The sequence below is a fragment of the Mirounga leonina genome, unplaced genomic scaffold (assembly GCF_011800145.1).
Source record: "Mirounga leonina isolate KUSES-001 unplaced genomic scaffold, KU_Mleo_1.0 Mir_114, whole genome shotgun sequence".
Taxonomy (NCBI): Eukaryota; Metazoa; Chordata; class Mammalia; order Carnivora; family Phocidae; genus Mirounga; species Mirounga leonina.
This window is the reverse complement of record NW_023270265.1, coordinates 24,840,700-24,860,716: the sequence shown is the minus strand read 5'-3', so window position 1 is coordinate 24,860,716 and position 20,017 is coordinate 24,840,700. Positions and strand designations below refer to the sequence as shown.

At 42.4% G+C, this 20,017-nt stretch overlaps 1 protein-coding gene across 3 annotated transcripts in view; it reads left to right on the top strand.

Moving 5' to 3' along the window:
- HPSE2 (heparanase 2 (inactive)) overlaps window positions 1-20,017 on the top strand; it is a 654,573-nt gene that overhangs the window by 516,558 nt on the left and 117,998 nt on the right. For all 3 annotated transcript variants that reach the window (XM_035026830.1, XM_035026820.1, XM_035026811.1), the window contains 2 exons: window positions 6,066-6,172; window positions 11,234-11,348. In XM_035026830.1, the coding sequence (XP_034882721.1) occupies window positions 6,066-6,172; window positions 11,234-11,348 (222 nt within the window). The remainder of the gene's footprint in view (window positions 1-6,065; window positions 6,173-11,233; window positions 11,349-20,017) is intronic.

Below are 20,017 nucleotides of genomic sequence, written 5' to 3'. Positions count from 1 at the left end.
CATCATAAAATCCTTCTGGTCTCCAGATCTCACTGGATGGTGATTTGCCTTTACCACTTCTGGGGTTGTTGGATTCCATATATGAATTACCTGGTAAGCAAGGCATACTTCCCTTTCCTTCTCTGAAATTTCTATCTTTCAAAATTCAAGGGGGCAGACCCCAGGCCTCATATCCTGAGCTTTAGCAAATAGACATGTGTTGGTCTTATCTAGATCTTTAGTTCCATTGTAGGTTTTCATGGCATGCTTTTATTTTTCCTGATCTCCAAGGTTGTTATTTGTATTAGGGTACTGCTTCCAATTCTTTGACCAGTTTAGTTGCCCTGTCTTAGGTCATATAACTTCTTCAAAGAGTGATAGTTTTCCATGAGCTTGTGTGTGGGCAGGTTTGAAATCAGATTGACTTCTTTGTGTGACTAGAGCACCGCAGCCTCCAGTTAAGCACTGACTCTGTGCCAGGCACTCTGCTAGGAAGTAAATACAAGTGATATCATGATATCCCTTCACAGGGAGGGACCTTTAGTAAATACAATAAGGAATAAGAGCTAACAGTTCAAGGTTTCTAAGAAGTAGTCCACAGACTCCTGGACTCCTTTGTTGGATCATAAATGATAGTTCAGAATCCCACCACCAAACTGTAACTATAAATTATTACGCTATTTAGCATTAGTTCATTTGAATTCATGCATCACCTTAGATGAACCCACATAAATGTTCATCTGCTAGGTCTATGCCACTTCCTATAACTCTCAGGATCTTCCTGTGATTGGCCTAATATTATTTATCCTTTGATCAGTAGTCAGGATCCTCGACACAACTTTGTCAAGTATTATTCCAGCTCATGGATGAGGAAATTGAAGCTCACAGTGGCCACAGAAATAACAGAACATGTTTGTCACTTCACAGTTTTCATTATATATGTATATATGATCTCATCACAGCTACAGTGATCTTGGCATAAATTACTTCATATCACTTTCTTGTTTAAATCCCTCCAATAGCTCTCTGTCACACTCAGAATAAGAAACATCCATCCTTTCTTCTCTGACCTTTTTTCCTATTTTGTTTTGTTTTATTTTATTTTTATCATGATAAGTGTACTCCTTAATCCCATCCCCTATTTCCCCCAAGCCCCCACTCACCTCCCCTCTGGTAACCATCCGTTTATTCTCTACAGTTAAGAGTCTGTTTCTTAGTTTGTCTCTCTCTCTTTTTTTCCCTTTGCTCATTTGTTTTGTTTCTTAAATGCCACATATTCCACATTCCCTTACTCACTATGCCACATATTCCACATTCCCTTACTCACTATACTCCAGATGGTCTTCTCTTGGTTCTACAAACAACAGTCCTGTATCCATATCTTGTCCTTTTCCTGTGCTGCTCCTACAGATCCATCAAGGGACTGGTTCCCTCTTCACTCAGGTCTAGGCTCAGCTACCACCTTTCAGCAGGGTGACCTGAGCACTATCTAAAGTATCCACCCCCACCCATCCTGCCAAGTCACTCTTTATCAGATTATTCTGTTTCATTTTCTTCCTAGCTCTTATTATTTCTAAATTTCTTTTCTTGGTTTACCTTTTTAAAATTATTTTATTATGTTATGTTAATCACCATACATTACATCATTAGCTTTTGATGTAGTGTTCCATGATTCATTGTTGGTGTATAACACCCAGTGCTCCATTCAGTACATGCCCTCTTTAATACCCATCACCAGGCTAACCCATCCCCCCAGCCCCCTCCCCTCTAGAACCCTCAATTTGTTTCTCAGAGTCCATAGTCTCTCATGGTTCGTCTCCCCTTCCGATTCCCGCCCCCCCGCTATCTTTCTTCTTTTTTGTTTACTTTTTATTGTTAGTCTTTTCCCCTTGACTAAAATGTAAGCCAAAGAGAGCAGAGCCTTGTTCTGTTTCACTCACTGCTGTATTTCTCCTCCTAGAATCTGTTTGGCATATAGCAGGTATTCAATAAGTATTGGTTGAGTGAGTGAATAAATGCATTTGATAATGCCTTAATGTTTTGGGATGGAAACCCTTAGCCCCTTTCTAGTCTCATTTTTAGATATTCTCCTTAGGTAATTTCATCTCCAATGGCTTTTTATACCACTCTCACTATTTGCCTCCAGCTTGACTCTTTTTTTCTGTCTCCCATATTTGTTGTTTATGTAATTTTGACTTACATCACCAAAGATGCTCTTGACTGTTGAGGAATAGGACCCCAGGGGGATCAGCATTAATATTACAAAATGTTGATACATTTAACATTTTGTATTTAGAAGGAACTTAGATTTCCTCTACTCCCAATGCATGACTTTACATGTCGATGAAGAAAGTTCAAGAAAATAGCAAGCCCAAATCTCACAACCGGTGTGTGGCAAAACCCAGAACTTCCAGGGTACATTACTACTTCCACAGTAGTTATCTGCCTATTAGACTCTACCTCTCCTTTTGCTAATGACACCACACACACACACACACACACACACACAGAGAGTTTTATTTTATTGAGATAAAATTCACATACCATGAAATATATGCATACCCTTTAAAAGTGTGCAATCCTGTAGTTTCTAAGGTATGCATGGGATTGTGAAACCATGTATTTAATTTTAGAACATGTTCATCACCCCCCAAAGAAACCCCATATCTATTTGTCGTCACTCCCGCCCCCCTCCCCTTCATTTCCCCTCCCCTTCTCCGGCCCTAGGAAACCACTAATCTACTTTCTGTCTCTACAGACTTGCCTATTCTGAACATTTCATGTAACAGAATCATACAACATGTGGCCTTTTGTGTCTGGCTTCTTTCACTTAGCTTAATGACTTCAAGGTTCATCATGCTATAATTTTACCTTTTTGTTTTGCTTAACGCCTTTTCTCTAACTGCCTTATTTTAATATGTCTTTGAACAAAAATTAAACTCTGAATATCCTGGAAGCCAAAGGCAAAAAAGAAAAACACAAATATGTTACTCCACTCTAGTTAGCTATAAAGGGAACACACAGTTTCTCAGGAGCAGAGAGTTTTTGTAGCCCTACATTTTGAGGGGAACCCTCAGTGCAGCCCTGTTTTACCATACAGCTCTGTCTTTTTATCATTTAAGGTGTTTTCCTTGTTTTCTTATTATACTATCTCCGGGTCCCTTTGGGTTTGGCACCCAGAGCAGTATCGAGAAGGGAGAGAGAACGACCTTGTGGTGTCCTCAGTGACTCTTCTCTTTGTGGGGACAAGTGGGAATTCTTACTTAATTTTTTTTTTTTAAAGATTTTATCCATTTGACAGAGAGAGACACAGCGAGAGAAGGAACACAAGCAGGGGGAGTGGGAGAGGGAGAAGCGGGCTTCCCCCCAAGGAGGGAGCCCGATGCGAGGCTCGATCCCAGGACCCTGGGATCATGACCCGAGCCGAAGGCAGACGCTTAACGGCTGAGCCACCCAGGCGCCCCTACTTAATTTTTAATAACATTCCAATTTAACCTCCACTTTTAATTCTCAGGATCTTTCTTCCATCTTTGATCACAATCCTTACTTCCATCTCAAATTTGTGGAATATTTTTACAACTTACTCCTGAAAGGGTAGAGCACTTTGCCAACCTTGATTCTAAAATAGGTCTCAAATAATGCAAATACTCTAGTAGATGCCGGGAGAGGACAAGCAGTTATATGTAGGGAGAGATGAAAAGAGGAATATGATTGTTTGCTGATGTCTGCCTCCGGGTTTGGGAAAAGGAAAGTTCTGGCATTTATGCTACATCTCACATTATTTTTTTTTCTTTTTGGGGATCTGAGGTACAGAGAATTAAATTAAAATCATGCTTCTCAACTACAGCAGACTATCATCAGTTCATGCAAAGTCTTTTGTTTTAATTTTTGTTTTTGTTTTAATTTTCACCTTGATCTCTAATCTTTGCTCACATTCACCTCCCTCTTATGCATGCTTTCCTTCTGCATTTGGTACATGTCCTTAAGAGACATGTATCTTTAGAAACTATTTAGTGTTAGTGGATGTGAATGAGTAATTACATTAATATTGTGACATAAATCTCATTCTGTTGCTATTTTTTTTAACTCACCACTACATCTTTAAAGCTAATTCATGTTGCTGGATTTACATTGACTCTATTGCTCCAACTGCTGCATAATGTTTTATGGTATGTTATCCACCACCTTTTACTTTTCCATTCCTCTAGCAATGGAAACCTGTATGGAACAATGACATAGTGAACATCCTCATACTTGTCTCCTTAGAGGCCTGAGGAAGAATTCCTTTGGTTTGTATGCCTAAGAGAGGGATTGGTGGGCCATAGGATGCAAATACACTGTTGTCTTTAGCAGCTTCCCTTGTGCATAACTGGCATCCTCTCAGTCCTACCTCCTGTATTACCTATTGCTGCAGGGACCAGAGCTTGGCAGATGCACAGGCTGTCACCAGCTTGGCACCCATGGGATGTGGTACAACCTTGCTTCTTATTTCCTGCTCTGGGACTTCACTAAGGCAGAGATGCAGAACTCAGGGAACCTGCTCAACACTCATGCCTACACAATTAAGTGGGGGAATGGGGAGGGGCAGAGGTTAATAGTCCCAAAGCTACTCTTGACCTTTTGGAGGGTAGGAGCCAAGGGATAAGTATGTTTCCTTGAATTCCCGTGGGAGGAAGTTCTGAGACATAGTTCATAAGACTCTTACCAAGTTCCCTGTGGGGTTGAGTACAAGTTGCCAACTTGAAAACACATCCTGGTACTGGTTTTGCCTTTTCCCTAGTTCAGTCCTCCAGTTCCTCATTCCTGCTCCCTGTTATTACTTCCCAAATCAACTATCTATAGATAAGCTTTGTCTCAGGTTCTGCTTCCAGGGGCTTCCCAGAGTACAACATTATCCCTAAGTACTGCTAGACTGCTATCTAGGGGATCTGGGCCCTAATCTGGAGAGTCTGGCCAGCCTCCAACTTGGGGACCAGAGACTGGGCCATTTCAAAACTTCAGAGGGCCACCTTTTAACAAGAGGCTTTGCCTCTGCTTGGAAAGCTCCCGAGGTGGGATCTTTCATTGGTGGATCAGTGATTTTTTTTAATACTTCCTGCAGTTATTTTCAAAATGTGGTTGTGGGGTGCCTGGGTGACTCAGTCAGTTAAGCATCTGCGTTCGGTTCAGGTCATGAACCCAGGGTCCTAGGATCGAGCCCCACATCGGGCTCCCTGCTCAGTGGGGAATCTGTTTCTCCCTCTCCCTCTGCCTGCCACTCCCCCTGCTTGTACTCTCTCTCTCTCTCTGTCAAATAAATAAAATCTTTTTTAAAAAAGTGGTTGTAATAGGGGCGCCTGGGTGGCTCAGTTGGTTAAGCGACTGCCTTCGGCTCAGGTCATGATCCTGGAGTCCCTGGATCGAGTCCCACATCGGGCTCTCTGCTCAGCGGGGAGTCTGCTTCTCCCTCTGACCCTCCCCCCTCTCATGTGCTCTCTCTCATTCTCTCTGTCTCAAATAAATAAAGAAAATCTTTAAAAAAATAAAAAAAAATAAAAAATAAAAAGTGGTTGTAATATACATACATGCCCTGGTGATTATAAAATATTTCCCCCAGACATTGACCTCTGCCCTCATAATTTCTGATTTCTGATGTATGGACAGTAGACTCATCCTGGGATGTTCCATAACAGAGTATTAAGAAAATTTCCTTCTCAATTCTTGTTAATATGGAAGCATCACATGATTTATGCTTTCCAGTGAAGGGTGTTAGAGTCAGCTTATGTCCTGGAAAATGCAGTTGTTCTAACGGTCATATTTTCACTTGGATTTACTTAGGGAAAAATGATCATTTCTTTGAGTGGACATATGTCAATGTTAATGCTTGTGTGTATGTGTGTTGTGTGTGTGTGTGTGTGCACGGGCGCACATGTGTGTGTGTGCATGCCAGCTCACTGTGTGGGGTGAATCATCATGGAAAAAGCACAGATCATGACCACCTGGGAGCAGGGTATTGGCAGAACTCCATCAAGGGAATGTGTCCTCCTTCTCACTTGCAAACAACTTTTAAAAATCTCCTCCCCCTTCTGCTTTTGTTGTGTGAACAGGTGGTTAATACATATACCCCAGGAAAGAAGATTTGGCTTGAAGGTGTGGTGACCACCTCAGCTGGAGGCACAAACAATCTATCAGATTCCTATGCTGCAGGATTCTTGTGAGTAACATGTGCAGTTTCACTCCCAGGGACTTTGAGGAAAGGACAGTAAAGTGGTACTGCTCATTATTCTGCCCACTGGAGGGGGAAGGTTCATTTCTCCCTGAAAGTTCTTTATCTGTTCCTTTGTGAATGGGTGTAACCCATGCAACAAACAGAGATGAGTGACTTCTCTAGACACTAAGATGTCAGGTACAGGCTTCAGGGCGAAGACAGTAGTAGTAATAGTGGTAGTAGTGACCATATAGCCATAAGACCTTTATTTAATAGCTATAGTTCAAAGACAGTGCCTACAACATACAATTTCTCATCTAATATTCACCATAGTCCTAGGAGACAGGTAAGAGTAAGATTGGAGGAACAGAGACAGGAGATAAGAAAAGGTAGAGGAGATTAGTGTCATAATAATAATAATTTTAACTCTATGTGCCACATGCTTTCTGAAGTGCTATCTAATAACTGAACAACCAGTGAGACAGATACTACTATTTTACAACCACCCAATGAGATAGATGTGAGAGCTTGAACTCAAGCCTAGGCAGTCTGCTTCAGAGTCTAGCCTCTTTGCCGCTACCTTAGACCTCTTTCTTTTCTGCCTCACATAGTCTGTCCACAAAAAGAAGTGGTAGACAGTCAAAGGAATCAGGAATTTCTCTGATAGGAAGATCAGCAAGGGCTTCATGGAGGAGGTAGCATTTGAGGGGGACATAGAAAGGTGACTGTACTTTCTACAGGTGGAGAGTGGTGGTGATGGTGGAGGGGAGCATTTGAGGCAGAAGGAACACTATGGGCAAAGGCACAGGGGAGGGGAAATGGGTCGTGTGATGAAAGCTTCAGGAGCAGCAGGAATATAGTGAGGACTGCAATGGGGGGGTGGTTCTCTACCAATCGTGGAAGGTTGTGAACGCCAGTCAGAGGAAGTGAAGCCTTGTTCTACACTCAGTGGCAAGCCACGGAAGACTTTGGAGGAAGAAAGAGACACCGTCTGACCTGTGTTTCCATGTTGGCTTTGGGAATAGTATGCACAAGGGTTTGGAGAGGCAAGCGATGGGACAATGGACTTGAAGGCTTCTGCAGCTATCTGGACAATGACTTTAACACCGAAGCATAAGGGGCTCTCACTGGCCTGCCAGCATCATATGGCGGGGCAGACCCCTCAGGACCACAGACTCACCAAGTGACCACTCTAGTCCCGTGGCCCTGGTTTTTTGGTCTGCGGCAAAGTCCTCCTAAGAGCTGAGCTCTGCCCTCAGCTTTGTGTTTCCTTACTAACAGCTGTTCCTAATTAAACACATGTAGTTTGCCCCCATTAAGGCAGCTTCTTGAATACATTTGTAAAGGACAAATCAGAGCGGTCAGGCAGATTGTGTTTGCAGATGGAATCCTGGCACATGCAGATGAAGATAATGAGTCCAAAAAATATATGATGGTACGCTGGGTCTTCCATGCCTGTGTTCCCAGCACCTAGCATTGAGTGGCACAGAGCAGTTGTTCGATGAGCATGGTTCCAGTGAATGAAAGGGAATGAATCAGCATTTGATACAGTGGTTCTGAGAGTCTTCTTTCAAAAATACACTCCCCACCAGGTTTCCTTGTGAGCCGTGGAGCAAGGGCAAGAAACAGTTAGGACGACAGGGGCCTCTTAGAACCAGCAGAGGAATGGCTTTTGCTCAGCCATCATAGACAGACTCTTCTGCCAGGCGAGCAAGCAGCCCAGTTGTCCTGAGTGTTTTCATGAGCATGCTTCCCTTCAGGGAATGATGTGAAATGGGAAACACTACAGCCCTTCATGGAGGGAGCTGGAGAGAGACCTGCCTTTTCATGAGCACCAGCCAAATCTCCATAGATCTCTGTGGCCACTTTGCAAATGCAGATTAACATAGTTGTTCAGGGTTAGGTTGTCGTTCAGGTATCCAGTGTGTAGTGGACACAGATCAGTTGAAAACTAGCTCACTTGGCTCCTGGTCTTCTCTCTTACCTCTTTATCACCAATTTGCTCTCCCCTCTGCTGGCAGCACCCAGCCAAGTGTCCTTTGAGTCTAGTTCTCCAAGGAGCATAAATTGCTTCCTGGGGAGAATAAAGCGTTCTAAGAAGCTCTAGAAAGCTAGCAAGATTCCTTGGAAAGAAGACATCTTTCAGGCTTTTTTCAATATATGGCATAACAACGAGCTTACAAGGACACTTGCACATTTATGCACGAGTCAGAACTTTCTGATTCCAGCCAAGGCTTTGAGACTCTCTGATGCACTACAGACACACCCTTGGCATACTGCCGTGTCGCCAGCACCTGGTAGTATCTGCCACCCAGTCAGTAATCAATCTATTTGTGTGGAATGGAAACTCCTGGCTACAATAGCATCCTTGGTGGGATGTACCAGTTGTCTTGCCACCTTTCACTGAAAGGGAGACTTGGAACACCATCTATCTCCCCTCTCCGAGGGCTTATTATTTACAGGAGGAAGAGGATGATAACTTCCTCTCACCGTCCCACTCTGAAAAGCACAGGGAAGCAGGGGTTCTGGTCATAGTCATTTTGAATGCTCCAGGCCCTGGATGTGCATATAGGATGTGGGTTTGGAAAGGAGGATGCATCTTCTTCCCTCTCATGTTAGAGTTCTTTCAAAAACTACCCATACTAGCAAAAACACCCCCCAGGTTTACCAGTTAACATTAGTTTGTTGAGTATATATTCTTTGCACATCACTGTTATAAGAAGGTCTATCGAGGTCACAAGTAGGAATTTGATACCATTCCTATAAATGAGTATACAGGTATTTGCATACCCAGTGCTTTACAAATGACTCACATGTTCACACAGGCATTTTTGTGTCTATCCTCAGTGCTGAGAACAAGGCCTTGCATTTACAGCTGATTAATTCATGTTGAATGAGTAATGAATGAATGAGCAAATGGGATATTTTAAATACCAAAATACAGTCCTGTATGGATATCCAGCTGCTGCTAGATGTGATAATGCATTTACTCATCATTTTGTTTCTTTGTTCAGCAAGCATAGGGATAGAAGGGTGAATAAGACATACTTGCTTTTATAGGTAAATATTTGTTAAATATGGACTCTGTCGTATTTGTTGCATTGGTGGAGAGAGCACTGATTTAGAGCATCAACCCAGAATTCATGTTATAGTTCTACCCCAGGATAGTTAATACTGTATCTCAGTATTAGTATATATTAACTTGTTAGTTATATAATTAATTAGTTATATATTTAGCATAACTAAATCTGGTATCCTGATTTCACAGGGTTGGTAAATTCCAAAGCAATCTTATGTCCCAGTCTGAACAACAACAGCAACAACAAAAGTTCAGTTGTATTATTGTCAGATTTTCTTTTTGATTTAAAATTTTTGTTTTGCATTTTGCTTTGCTTTATTTTGTTTTTATAATTCTAATTATCAGTAAATATTTGTTAGTTTTTATGAGAACAAAATACAATTGTCAATGTGAAAAAGATTTTAAAATGTTAATAATATCCATTTATAATATAAAAATTAACAATGCTTTTTATTCCCATAAGGAAAAAGTTTAATTCTACAAGTCACTGATTTGGAGTTCCATATGGTTTCAAATTTGGGAAATCATAGTTATGCATTATTTGTCCCTAGTGTGCTGAATGGTGATTCTCAAAGTTCCTTAAATCTAATTTTATCCAGATCAATTTCAACTTAACAAAGAGTACGAAGCACCTACGTGTGCTAGGAACTGAGGTGGATATTTTGGGTACAAAGCTAAAACCTGTCTGTTCTCAGTGAGCTCCTAACCAACTGGGGGACAGCAGAGAAATAAGGAAGTAATTATCGTGGGCTGGCAGAGGGTATAAATAAGAGTTCTGTGAAGGTATAGAGGAAGAAGGTACCACTGTTGGCTGGGACAGCAGAGTTTGGAAGAAGACACTTGACTTGGAGATGAACAGATGGGAAGAAATTTGCCAGATGAGGTGAGGTGGGTTAGAGGAGGAGAGAAAGGGAATTCTAAGCAGAAGTTAAAACATGTATGAAGACTCAGGTGAGTATGTGAAAGCATGGTGAGTCTGGGCAGCCTAGTGTAGTTATAGGTGGCTTAGAAGCAGGGAATGGAGTTTAGGGTGAGAGAAGAGGGGAGAAGAGGTACAGAAGAAGGCTCACATGTGTGCTCAGGAAAGATTGTGAAACACCTTATCTTTTATACCGTAAGACTGAAGCTCTCAGTCACGTTTATTATATATATATAATTACAATTAGAAATTTCCCAAAGTTTTAGAAGTAGGAATACAAAGAGAAAATTAAATGAATGAGTAAATGAGTGAACAAATTGAATGCATAAATAATAAGGGCAGAGTTAGTGGTGGGTGTTGAAAGAACCAAGAGGGCAGTATTTTTGAAGGATAGCATGCCCCGGAAAGTGGGTATTTGGCATAGTGGAGTATGTGATTACGTGTGAGCAATGCAGGTCCTCCATTATGATGTGTGTGATGGTAGCATAGTTGAAGCTCTGCATGGTTAATTATAGTACCAAGTAAAATTATTGCATTGACTGCTGACAGTGATATATGAGAGATGCAAATGGCTGGACCATTCTTGCCTAGGTCATAGGTGTATGTGAGTTAGAGTCACATGAAAGGTACATGTACAGGACAGGGTGCAAGCAGGGGAGTTTGAGTGATGGAAAGTATAGTGTCTATGCTCCTGTGATTGTGTGTCCTGTGGCCAGGGGGTGGGGAGGGTGATAATTAGGCTTACAATGGCTAGGGTATTCATTTTATTTGTTAGTATTACAGGGATAAGATAAGTCATTAGCAACAAGATATTTTATGACAAGGGCAATTCATTTTACTCCCTTGGACCTGTTTCTTTTCCTATAAAATGAAGAGGTTGGATTTGATAATCCCTAGAATGTCTTCCAGCTGTGTACTCAATGCTTAAAATACTATCTTCTCCTTTAAAGTACTAGGTAAATTTCATGGTGGGTATTGGTGATATGTGTGTGTGTTAGGCAGTCCCTATAGAGCTTATTATATGCAATTTTTAAGATGTATTGATGTAGCATTTTTCCTGCTTTTTTAGATGGTTGAACACTTTGGGAATGCTGGCCAATCAGGGCATTGATGTTGTGATACGACACTCATTTTTTGACCATGGATACAATCACCTCGTGGACCAGAATTTCAACCCATTACCAGTAAGTGTGAGATAAAGATTCCCAACTCCTCTTCCATGTCCCTCAGTTATTTGACCATGCCTTGTTCCACACTGAGAGAATTTTTCTCCTCCCTCTGTAACCAGGTAATTTTATAAATTGGACAGAAGTATTCATGTCTTTGTTCTCTTGACCCATTTCACAGACTTTTGGCTTCACTACACACACACACACACACACATCTATGTGCACACACGCATATATACATATGCATGTGTGCATATACATACATACATTTATGTATTTATTTACTACTATTATTTTAAAAAACTTTGTGCAGTTGAGATTCCACATCTACTTGTGGCCTGTTTGAACTGTGCTTGAGAGTGAATTTTTCCAGATTATTTTCTTTTAATGCTAATAGGAGACATTAGTTAACGTCAGATGCAACATGTTGAAAGCAGATGGGAGCGTATTGGCCAAGATCAGATGCAGTAGGAACCCATCTCTTAGGGAGTAGCTGAAGTGCACTTGCAGTTAGGTGTTGATCCCTATGTGACAACGAGGGGATTTGCCCAGGACACCAACTTCCCTAGGAAAGAGAAGGGAAGGGGAGGCTAAAGAAGACTGGCAAGAGCAGTGATCTTGGTTTGTTGGGTGACAGTATTGACCTATCAGAGAGATCCCACTTCGTCCAGAGAAGCTGCACTCATCAGAAATATTACGTGGGTCATCTTTTTCACAGACATCATGGTCACAGAGAAAGGTCAGACTTCTCTCACTAGCTCATAGACTGTCAGAGCTGGGATTCCCCTTTGAGGAGATCCAGTTGCACCTCCTGTAACAGAGGAACTGATAGTCTGAGTAGAGGGGAGAGGAAGATATAGAACCAGCTCTAGAACCCTTGCATGTGCCCTAGTCCAGTACTCTTCCTACAAAATTACTCCTGCCCTTGGATCCACAGTAAGCAAACCCAACTGGAACCAGTGAGTGTTCCTGTCATTTGCTTCCCTCTGCCTATTTCTGCCCTGCATTCCCCTCATTTTCACTCCTACCCTGAGCCAGGAGGCTGGTTTCCAAGCCCAGAACAGAGAACAATTTGGCATCCAATGGTACTATTTCCATGTTTCAAAAGAATCCCTATAGATTAGAGGATGAAGTAATTATTGTATCACTGATTGTACATGACTCCAGTTAAGTCACAAATACTAGAACTGACTGGCACAGTTGCTTTTATTCACAGGGCCAGGCTACCTCTCTCAAAGTGTGGGGGGGGGCAGGGGGGGCTAATGTACAGTGGAGAGGAAATTTTCAGGTTGGAACATATGTTTTTTTGTTTGTTTGTCTGAGCTTATAAACCTGTGGAGATAAAACAAAATAATAATTAGAAAAGTCTCCGTGAAATGTCAGCATTAAACAAATACAATGTCACACAAAAATAAATATTTATTAACCATCAGGCACTGGGGAGGAGACTAGTAATAAATAAATGAATAAACAAATAGTAGAGTACTATACCAAGGAGTCAGTGAGGGCCCCTTTGGAGTGAGTGTATGGGAAGGCTTCTCTGAGAAGGTGACATTTAAGCCAAGAGCCCAATGACAAGAAGGAGCCAGCCATCCGGATTTTTCAGGCAGGGGAAGGGGCTAGCACATAGGTTCCAAAGTGGAAATGGACTTTGCATGTTTGAGGAAACACAGGACACCAGAGTGATGGGAGCCTGGCAGAGAAGGGGGAGACTGGTTGGATATGAGGCCACCCAGGGGTCAGATCCCATAAGGCTTTGTAAACTAACAGGAGTTTGATTTTATTGTAGGTAGTATGAAAAGCCAGTGGAGGGTTTTAAGCAGGGAAATAATATGATCTAGCTTTTATTTTTAAAATATCACCCTGGTATAATTAATGCATCAACTATTAGTTATCATTGTTTTAATAATGTGGGTAATACTTAATAATTTACAGACCACTTTCACATATGGTACCTCAATAATGCTCCATCCATTCTGTTCTCCCTTTTCTCTGTCCTTCCTTCTTGCCTTATTCCCTCCCTCACTCAAATCTCATTCACTCCTCTTGATCATGTACTACATGCTGATCATTATTTTTGGCAGTGAGCCTCTTTGATGAACCAAAAAGACAAGGTCCCTGAATTCTTGGAGCTTATAAGCCAATAAAACATAGTGAGAAATAGAAAATAAATAAACATATAAACAAGATAATTGCACTTTGTTATAATTTCTCTGAAGAGAGCCTGGTGAGAGAAGTAGGACTATTTATACTTACTTTGCTGAAGAGAAACTAGGGTTCTATGAAGATATTAAGTGGCTTATCCAAGGTCCGACAAGTACTGGGAACTGGGACTCTCAGAGTTTTGCAGTTCTAAATCTGATTTTCTTTTCTCTTCTTTGTGGTACTCTTTGGTGTCTGTCCTGTGGTCTGAGGCCAATATTTGCCTCAGTTGGGCCTGGAGATGGAAACGGACATCTCAAGGAACAGGAGAGAAGAAAACCCTAGGCTAGAAAAAGATGGTCTTTGGGTGACTAGACAGACTGGATTTCCAGAGTTGGACAAACCTGGGTTCCATATCAACTCTCTGTGTGCCTTTGCAGGCATATCTAGGTTAAAGATGCAAGTCCTGCTGGCTTTGTTCTCCTCAAATGAGAGTTGCTACGGGTAACTTCCTTTCAAAGCATGGCACAAGAGACCTCAGTTGATAGGTGGTGGCCGCAGAGCTCACTCAGGTCCATGGGAAGCTAAAACGAGTCCCAGTGATTCAGCACAAAGGCTCCAGTGAGCTGGGCAGCTGTATTTCTGGAAACACCAAACTCTAATAAAAAACCCGAATGTAAAAGCACGTAAGGTAGCAGGCTTTCTTTTTATCTTTCTTTGCACTAATAAATTCTGCACCTTATAAGTAGAGCACTTGACAGCTGGGAGAGTGTGTCCTAAGTCTCCCCTGGAAAGAATTTACGAGGCTAGACCAGGGCACCAGCTGAACAGACTTTGCCAGCAGGTCCTTGGAATGGGTAATGGAGGTGGACCTGGGAGTCATACTGGGCACCACCTCAGAGGGTTGGGCAGTTGATAACCAAACATTGCCAATAAAAACTTGTGGATTTTACATGGTGATGAAATCTTTTTTTTTTTAAATATCAATAATATTTTAAGCCTTTATTTGTTGAGAACTGGAATTTTTTTTTACCCTTATTTACTTTTATTTTTTATTGTTATGTTAATCACCATACATTACATCACTAGTTTTTGATGTAGTGTTCCATGATTCATTGTTTGTGCATAACACCCAGTGCTCCATGCAGAACGTGCCCTCCTCAATACCCATCACCAGGCTAACCCATCCTCCCACCCCCCTCCCCTCTAGAACCCTCAGTTTGTTTTTCAGTGTCCATCGTCTCTCATGGTTCATCTCCCCCTCCGATTTCCCCCCCTTCATTCTTCCCCTCCTGCTATCTTCTTCTTCGTCTTTTTTTTTTTTTTTCTTAACATATATTGCATTATTTGTTTCAGAGGTACAGATCTGAGATTCAACAGTCTTGCACAATTCACAGCGCTCACCATAGCACATACCCTCCCCAGTGTGTATCACCCAATCACCCCATCCCTCCCACCCCCCACTCCAGCAACCCTCAGTTTGTTTCCTGAGATTAAGAATTCTTCATATCAGTGAGGTCATATGATACATGTCTTTCTCTCTGTTTGACTTATTTCGCTCAACATAATACCCTCCAGTTCCATCCATGTCGTTGCAAATGGCAAGATCTCATTCCTTTTGATGGCTGCATAATATTCCATTGTATATATATACCACTTCTTCTTTATCCATTCATCTGTCGATGGACATCTTGGCTCTTTCCACAGTTTGGCTATTGTGGACATTGCTGCTATAAACATCGGGGTGCACGTACCCTTTTGGATCCCTACTTTTGTATCTTTGGGGTAAATACCCAGTAGTGCAATTGCTGGGTCATAGGGTAGCTCTATTTTCAACTTTTTGAGGAACCCCCATACTATTTTCCAGAGTGGCTGCACCAGCTTGCGTTCCCACCAACAGTGTAGGAGGGTTCCCCTTTCTCCTCATCCCCGCCAACATCTGTCATTTCCTGACTTGTTAATTTTAGCCATGCTGACTGGTGTGAGGTGGTATCTCATTGAGGTTTTGATTTGGATTTCCCTGATGCCGAGCGATATTGAGCTCTTTTTCATGTGTCTGTTGGCCATTTGGATGTCTTCTTTGGAAAAATGTCTGTTCATGTCTTCTGCCCATTTCTTGATTGGATTCTTTGTTCTTTGGGTGTTGAGTTTGATAAGTTCTTTATAGATTGGTGATGAAATCTTCAAGAGAGTTAAGAGCTTAGGGGATCGGTGAGTTGTGCTTTGATTGTCTCCCAGAAAAAAATCAGTAATTTCTTTTTATTTTCTTTTTTTTATTATTATGTTATGTTAATCACCATACATTACATCATTAGTTTTTGATGTAGTGTTCCATGATTCATTGTTTGCGTATAACACCCAGTGCTCCATGTAGTACGTGCCCTCTTTAAAATCAGTAATTTCTAGTTCAGTTTCTTCAAACTCAGCTCAGTATTTAAGGAAAGGATCTTATTAGCAAACACTGTTTTGGTTTTGGTTTTGTTACCGCTCTTAGATAAACTTAGAAAAAGTGAGGATAGTGGCCTAATGGCTCCTCAGCCCGTACCCCATAGGACCCCTCCACCTGCCCAGTCAACTTTGATCCCAGCTTGTGGGATTCTAGCAGCTCTGGCAAAGTCATTCCAATAGCACCCTTCCAGTCTAAGGTAAGAGGGAAGATGAGGGTGGCCCTTTAAAAAAGAGACTGGTCTTCAGAAAAGATCATTTCCAACTACATCCCATGTTCTTTATGATTGTTCTTCTAGAAATGTGCCAGCACTCCTACTGTTGGAGATTTTCCCTCTCCTGGGAAGAGGAGAACATTTAGTTCAGCAGTGCTTCATCATCGACTCCCACCCCTTTCCCCTGACCCGCCTGCCATTGGGAAAGAGGGAATGTGTGAGTCTCCACAGCCAGTCAGCCAGTCAGGGGCTCCCTCGGGAGCAAGTGATGTTTGTGCAGAAGAGATCTGCACATTTGGTGGACATAGTCCAGACCCCACCAGCCGTGGGCATTTCTCCTAAGAGAGGGTTTTGGAATTTAGCTTGCTGCTTTTTTTAAGAGCTTGATTTACAGAGCTTCCAGGGAAAGGAATGGTGAATTACTAGTCAACAGCTTTTTAACTCCCACGCCAGCCAAGCAAATATAATTCAATTCAAAAAACATTGACACTTCAAGTGTGTCTGGCTCTGTGCTAGGTATTCTGGGGACACACAGATAAATAAGATATGGTTCCCTCATCTGCAGAGCTAAGAGTCTGGCGTGTGTTCGTGTTTGGGGGATTATAGTTTAGTCCTCTATTTAGAATAAAACAGAAAGCTAGTTCACACTGGACTGCGTTTTCTATACTGGGTGTTGTGGTGGCGATATTTACATTTGCTCTCACCTTCTTTTTTGCCAACTATCACTGCTGAATAATAATAAACATTCAATTCAGCCCAGTGCACATTTATTGAGCACTTACTGTGTACATTGTTGTAGATTATAGTCAGTGGTCATGGACTGGAGTACTACCCACTAGGTTATGGTGGGATCAAACCCATGGCTGTGGTTCCCACAGCAGCATGCTCTCAGCCAGGCCATCACTGTTCACATGTCACTTGGCTACTGGAAGGAAACTCTGAATCTTAATGGTGTCCGCCTAACTCTGCTGGTTAGCCTGTCCCAGGGATGAGATCCTAAGTGCTCCATCCTGTGTCCCTTGGAAATGTTAGACAGTGTCCCTGCGCACTGCACAGCTGCAGTGCAGACACTGGATCAGCTTAAATCTGTCCCTTTCCTGAGGGAGAACGTCCAGTTACAAACCCATGTTCCACTGATGCTTGGTTAATGCACAGTTTCTTCTTGTAAGAACAACAGGAGGCCTCACGGGGGACAGCAGGAGCCTGGAACTATGACAGGATTCAGGGCTGCAATTCCTGACTCTGCCGTTAATTAGATGTTTATCTTTGGTACCAGTTTTCTCATCACTTAAATTTCAATAAAAATGTCTTCTCTGTCTGCCTCCAAAAGATATTGTTACAATCCTTGAGAAAATTAGGGAGGACAATAGGATTCCAATTTCATATATATTCATACACAGAGAAAATTACTGGAATCTCTTCATACATCTAAATGATACAAGTGGTTTTCTTTGGCTAGTGGAATTACAGACAGTTTTAATTTTCTTCTTTGTGGATTTTTTTTGTATGTAAATTTACTGCAGTCAGCATTATTGCTTTTTTAATCTGAAAAAATAAGGCTATTTAAAAAAAAGAGTGTTTTGAAAAAACCAAGTGCTTTAAATACTTAAGCAAATATTATCCCAGCCTACTTCATTTATCATTCATGATTCATTCATTCATAAACACTTATTACACTTATGCTGTATGCTAGACACCATGCTGGGCCCTGGGCACACTGTCCCTGCCCTGAAGGAGCTTGCAGTGTGGACGGGAGAGGAGTCAGCAGGGACAGTGGCAGAAGTGCTTTAGCAGGATGGAAGAGGAACAGGGCCTAGCCTGGGTGGAGGGCAGTCATGCGACATCAAGCAAGGCTTTTTGGAGGAGACAATGCCTGAGCTGGATCTTGAAGGAGAAGGAAAGTTAGCCGTAGGAAGAAGAGTTTGGGGTCTGGGGAGGATCTTCCGAACAGAGGCAATAGTACGTGCAAAGGAACAGGGGCATTCATTTTCCAGAGAGTCACAGTGGATGGATTATGAAAAATTTCTTAGGAAAGCTTTTCCCATTGCTGTCCAGTGGCCACACAGGGTGTGTGAAAATTAAAGAATTTCAAAGCCATCCATCTGGAGGTGGTGGGGCGGGGGAGGTACAAAACCTAGCCAAACCAGCCTGTGACCTGTTTCTTGGTGTAGGTTCCTTTCTTTTTCATTTCGTTCCCATGGGAGCCATCAGGAAGATGAAAGAAGCAGAGCGTACCTGTTTAGGGGTAGCTGTGATGTGAAACCCAATCCTCTCATTAGAGGCCCTGACAAAGACTTCTCCATGAGCAGCCTTTCTTTGTGGGACCCTGTGGCTGCTGAGAGAAGGGCATCCACGCTGCACGATCAGTCACTAGGACCCAGGCCGGCTCATGTCAGTGGCCGGAGCTCCTGGGCTGCGTGCCCAGTGGGCATGACTTGCTTCTTTCCTCTGCTGTGCCTCTAACCCTGGCCTCCCAGCTCGGAGCTTGTGTCTGCACCATCAGCCCAGGCAGGCAGCTCTTTGCCTCTAATGCTTTAGGTAGAAGCCCCTTTGATTTTTGACTACCAGTCCTCATCCTTTGCTTATGTATCAACCTGAGTGGTGCGCATGCGACATCAGCAACACACCTCAGCACTTATAAGGGCTCACCCCCCGATGGAGGCTGCCGGGGGCGGGGAGGAAAAGGAGCTCTGCTGCGGAAGTGGGAAGATGCAGGCGCCGAGGGCAGCCCTGCAGTGCGCGTTGCCCGAGTCTTCATTTCCTGCTTTGGGAAAGGGGGCTGACTCTGCTGCGGTCGGGAGCGGGGACTATTTGAAGGGAGCACTTGAAACTGTTGGCTTTGGAATCAGACTGACCTGCGTTTCAAACCCAGCTCTCCTGTTCACTGGCTTCCTAAACCTCAGTAAACATCAACTTGGAGGCCACGGTAGTGTCTAGCTCACGGCGTTGTTGGAAAGGATTGAACAAGCCAATGCCTGTGTATCTTTTACCACATAGTAAATACTCAATAAATGTTAGCTGCTGTTATTATTTATAAAGTCATTTTGTAAGTGTAAAATGCACGAAGTGTCAGTAATTATCATTAATAATGTGAACTTTAATGATAATAATGAGAGAATATACATTTGAATATTTGTACAGATAATCTGGAAATCAGCTCAAGTAGTAATAACTAAAGTATGAAGAGTAGATATTTTGCAAAAATTAAATTACTAGAAAACTAGAAGAACAAAAAAAAAAAAAAAGGAAAGCTGTGATTCTTGCCCTTGAGAGGAATTGACTGCAAATGGTTAAAGACAAACTGAAAATTACAATTTATTTTCCTCCCGAGAAGATGCTGCCAACCTTTCCCAGTGAAGGCAATTAAGGCAGTAACCACACTGCAATACCAGCTCTAACACCTTCATTTGGTATTTATAAATGGTCCAATAAGCCCTGGAAACCATGATATGTCACATGGAAATGCTAATGACAGCACATTATGCGAGTCACTGAGAGGCAACAATTGAAAATCTCTCTCTGCCATCAACCATTTATATTGTTCCCAGATTGCAGTACTGAGGGATTATAGTGACGGCAAGGCGTGCAGCAACCCAAATAAATTAGGGAGAAGAAGCAATTACAGCCCCACAGCCTTTGAGCTCACGAGCAGGGTGCCGTCCTCGAAGCAACCTTCACATGATGGAGGAGCAAGGCAAGCTCTGGAAATGAGAAAAGCTGCACCTCACCTAACCTCACCAGTTCGCCTAAAACATTCGAAAGAACGTTATCTAAAAATACTCTGACAAGGAAGAGAGGAAGGGCGGGAGAGAGGAAGAGGAAAGAGAGAAGAAACGGAATGTGCTTTGGTGGGTTGGAAAGATCTCTGGCGAGTGCCACAAT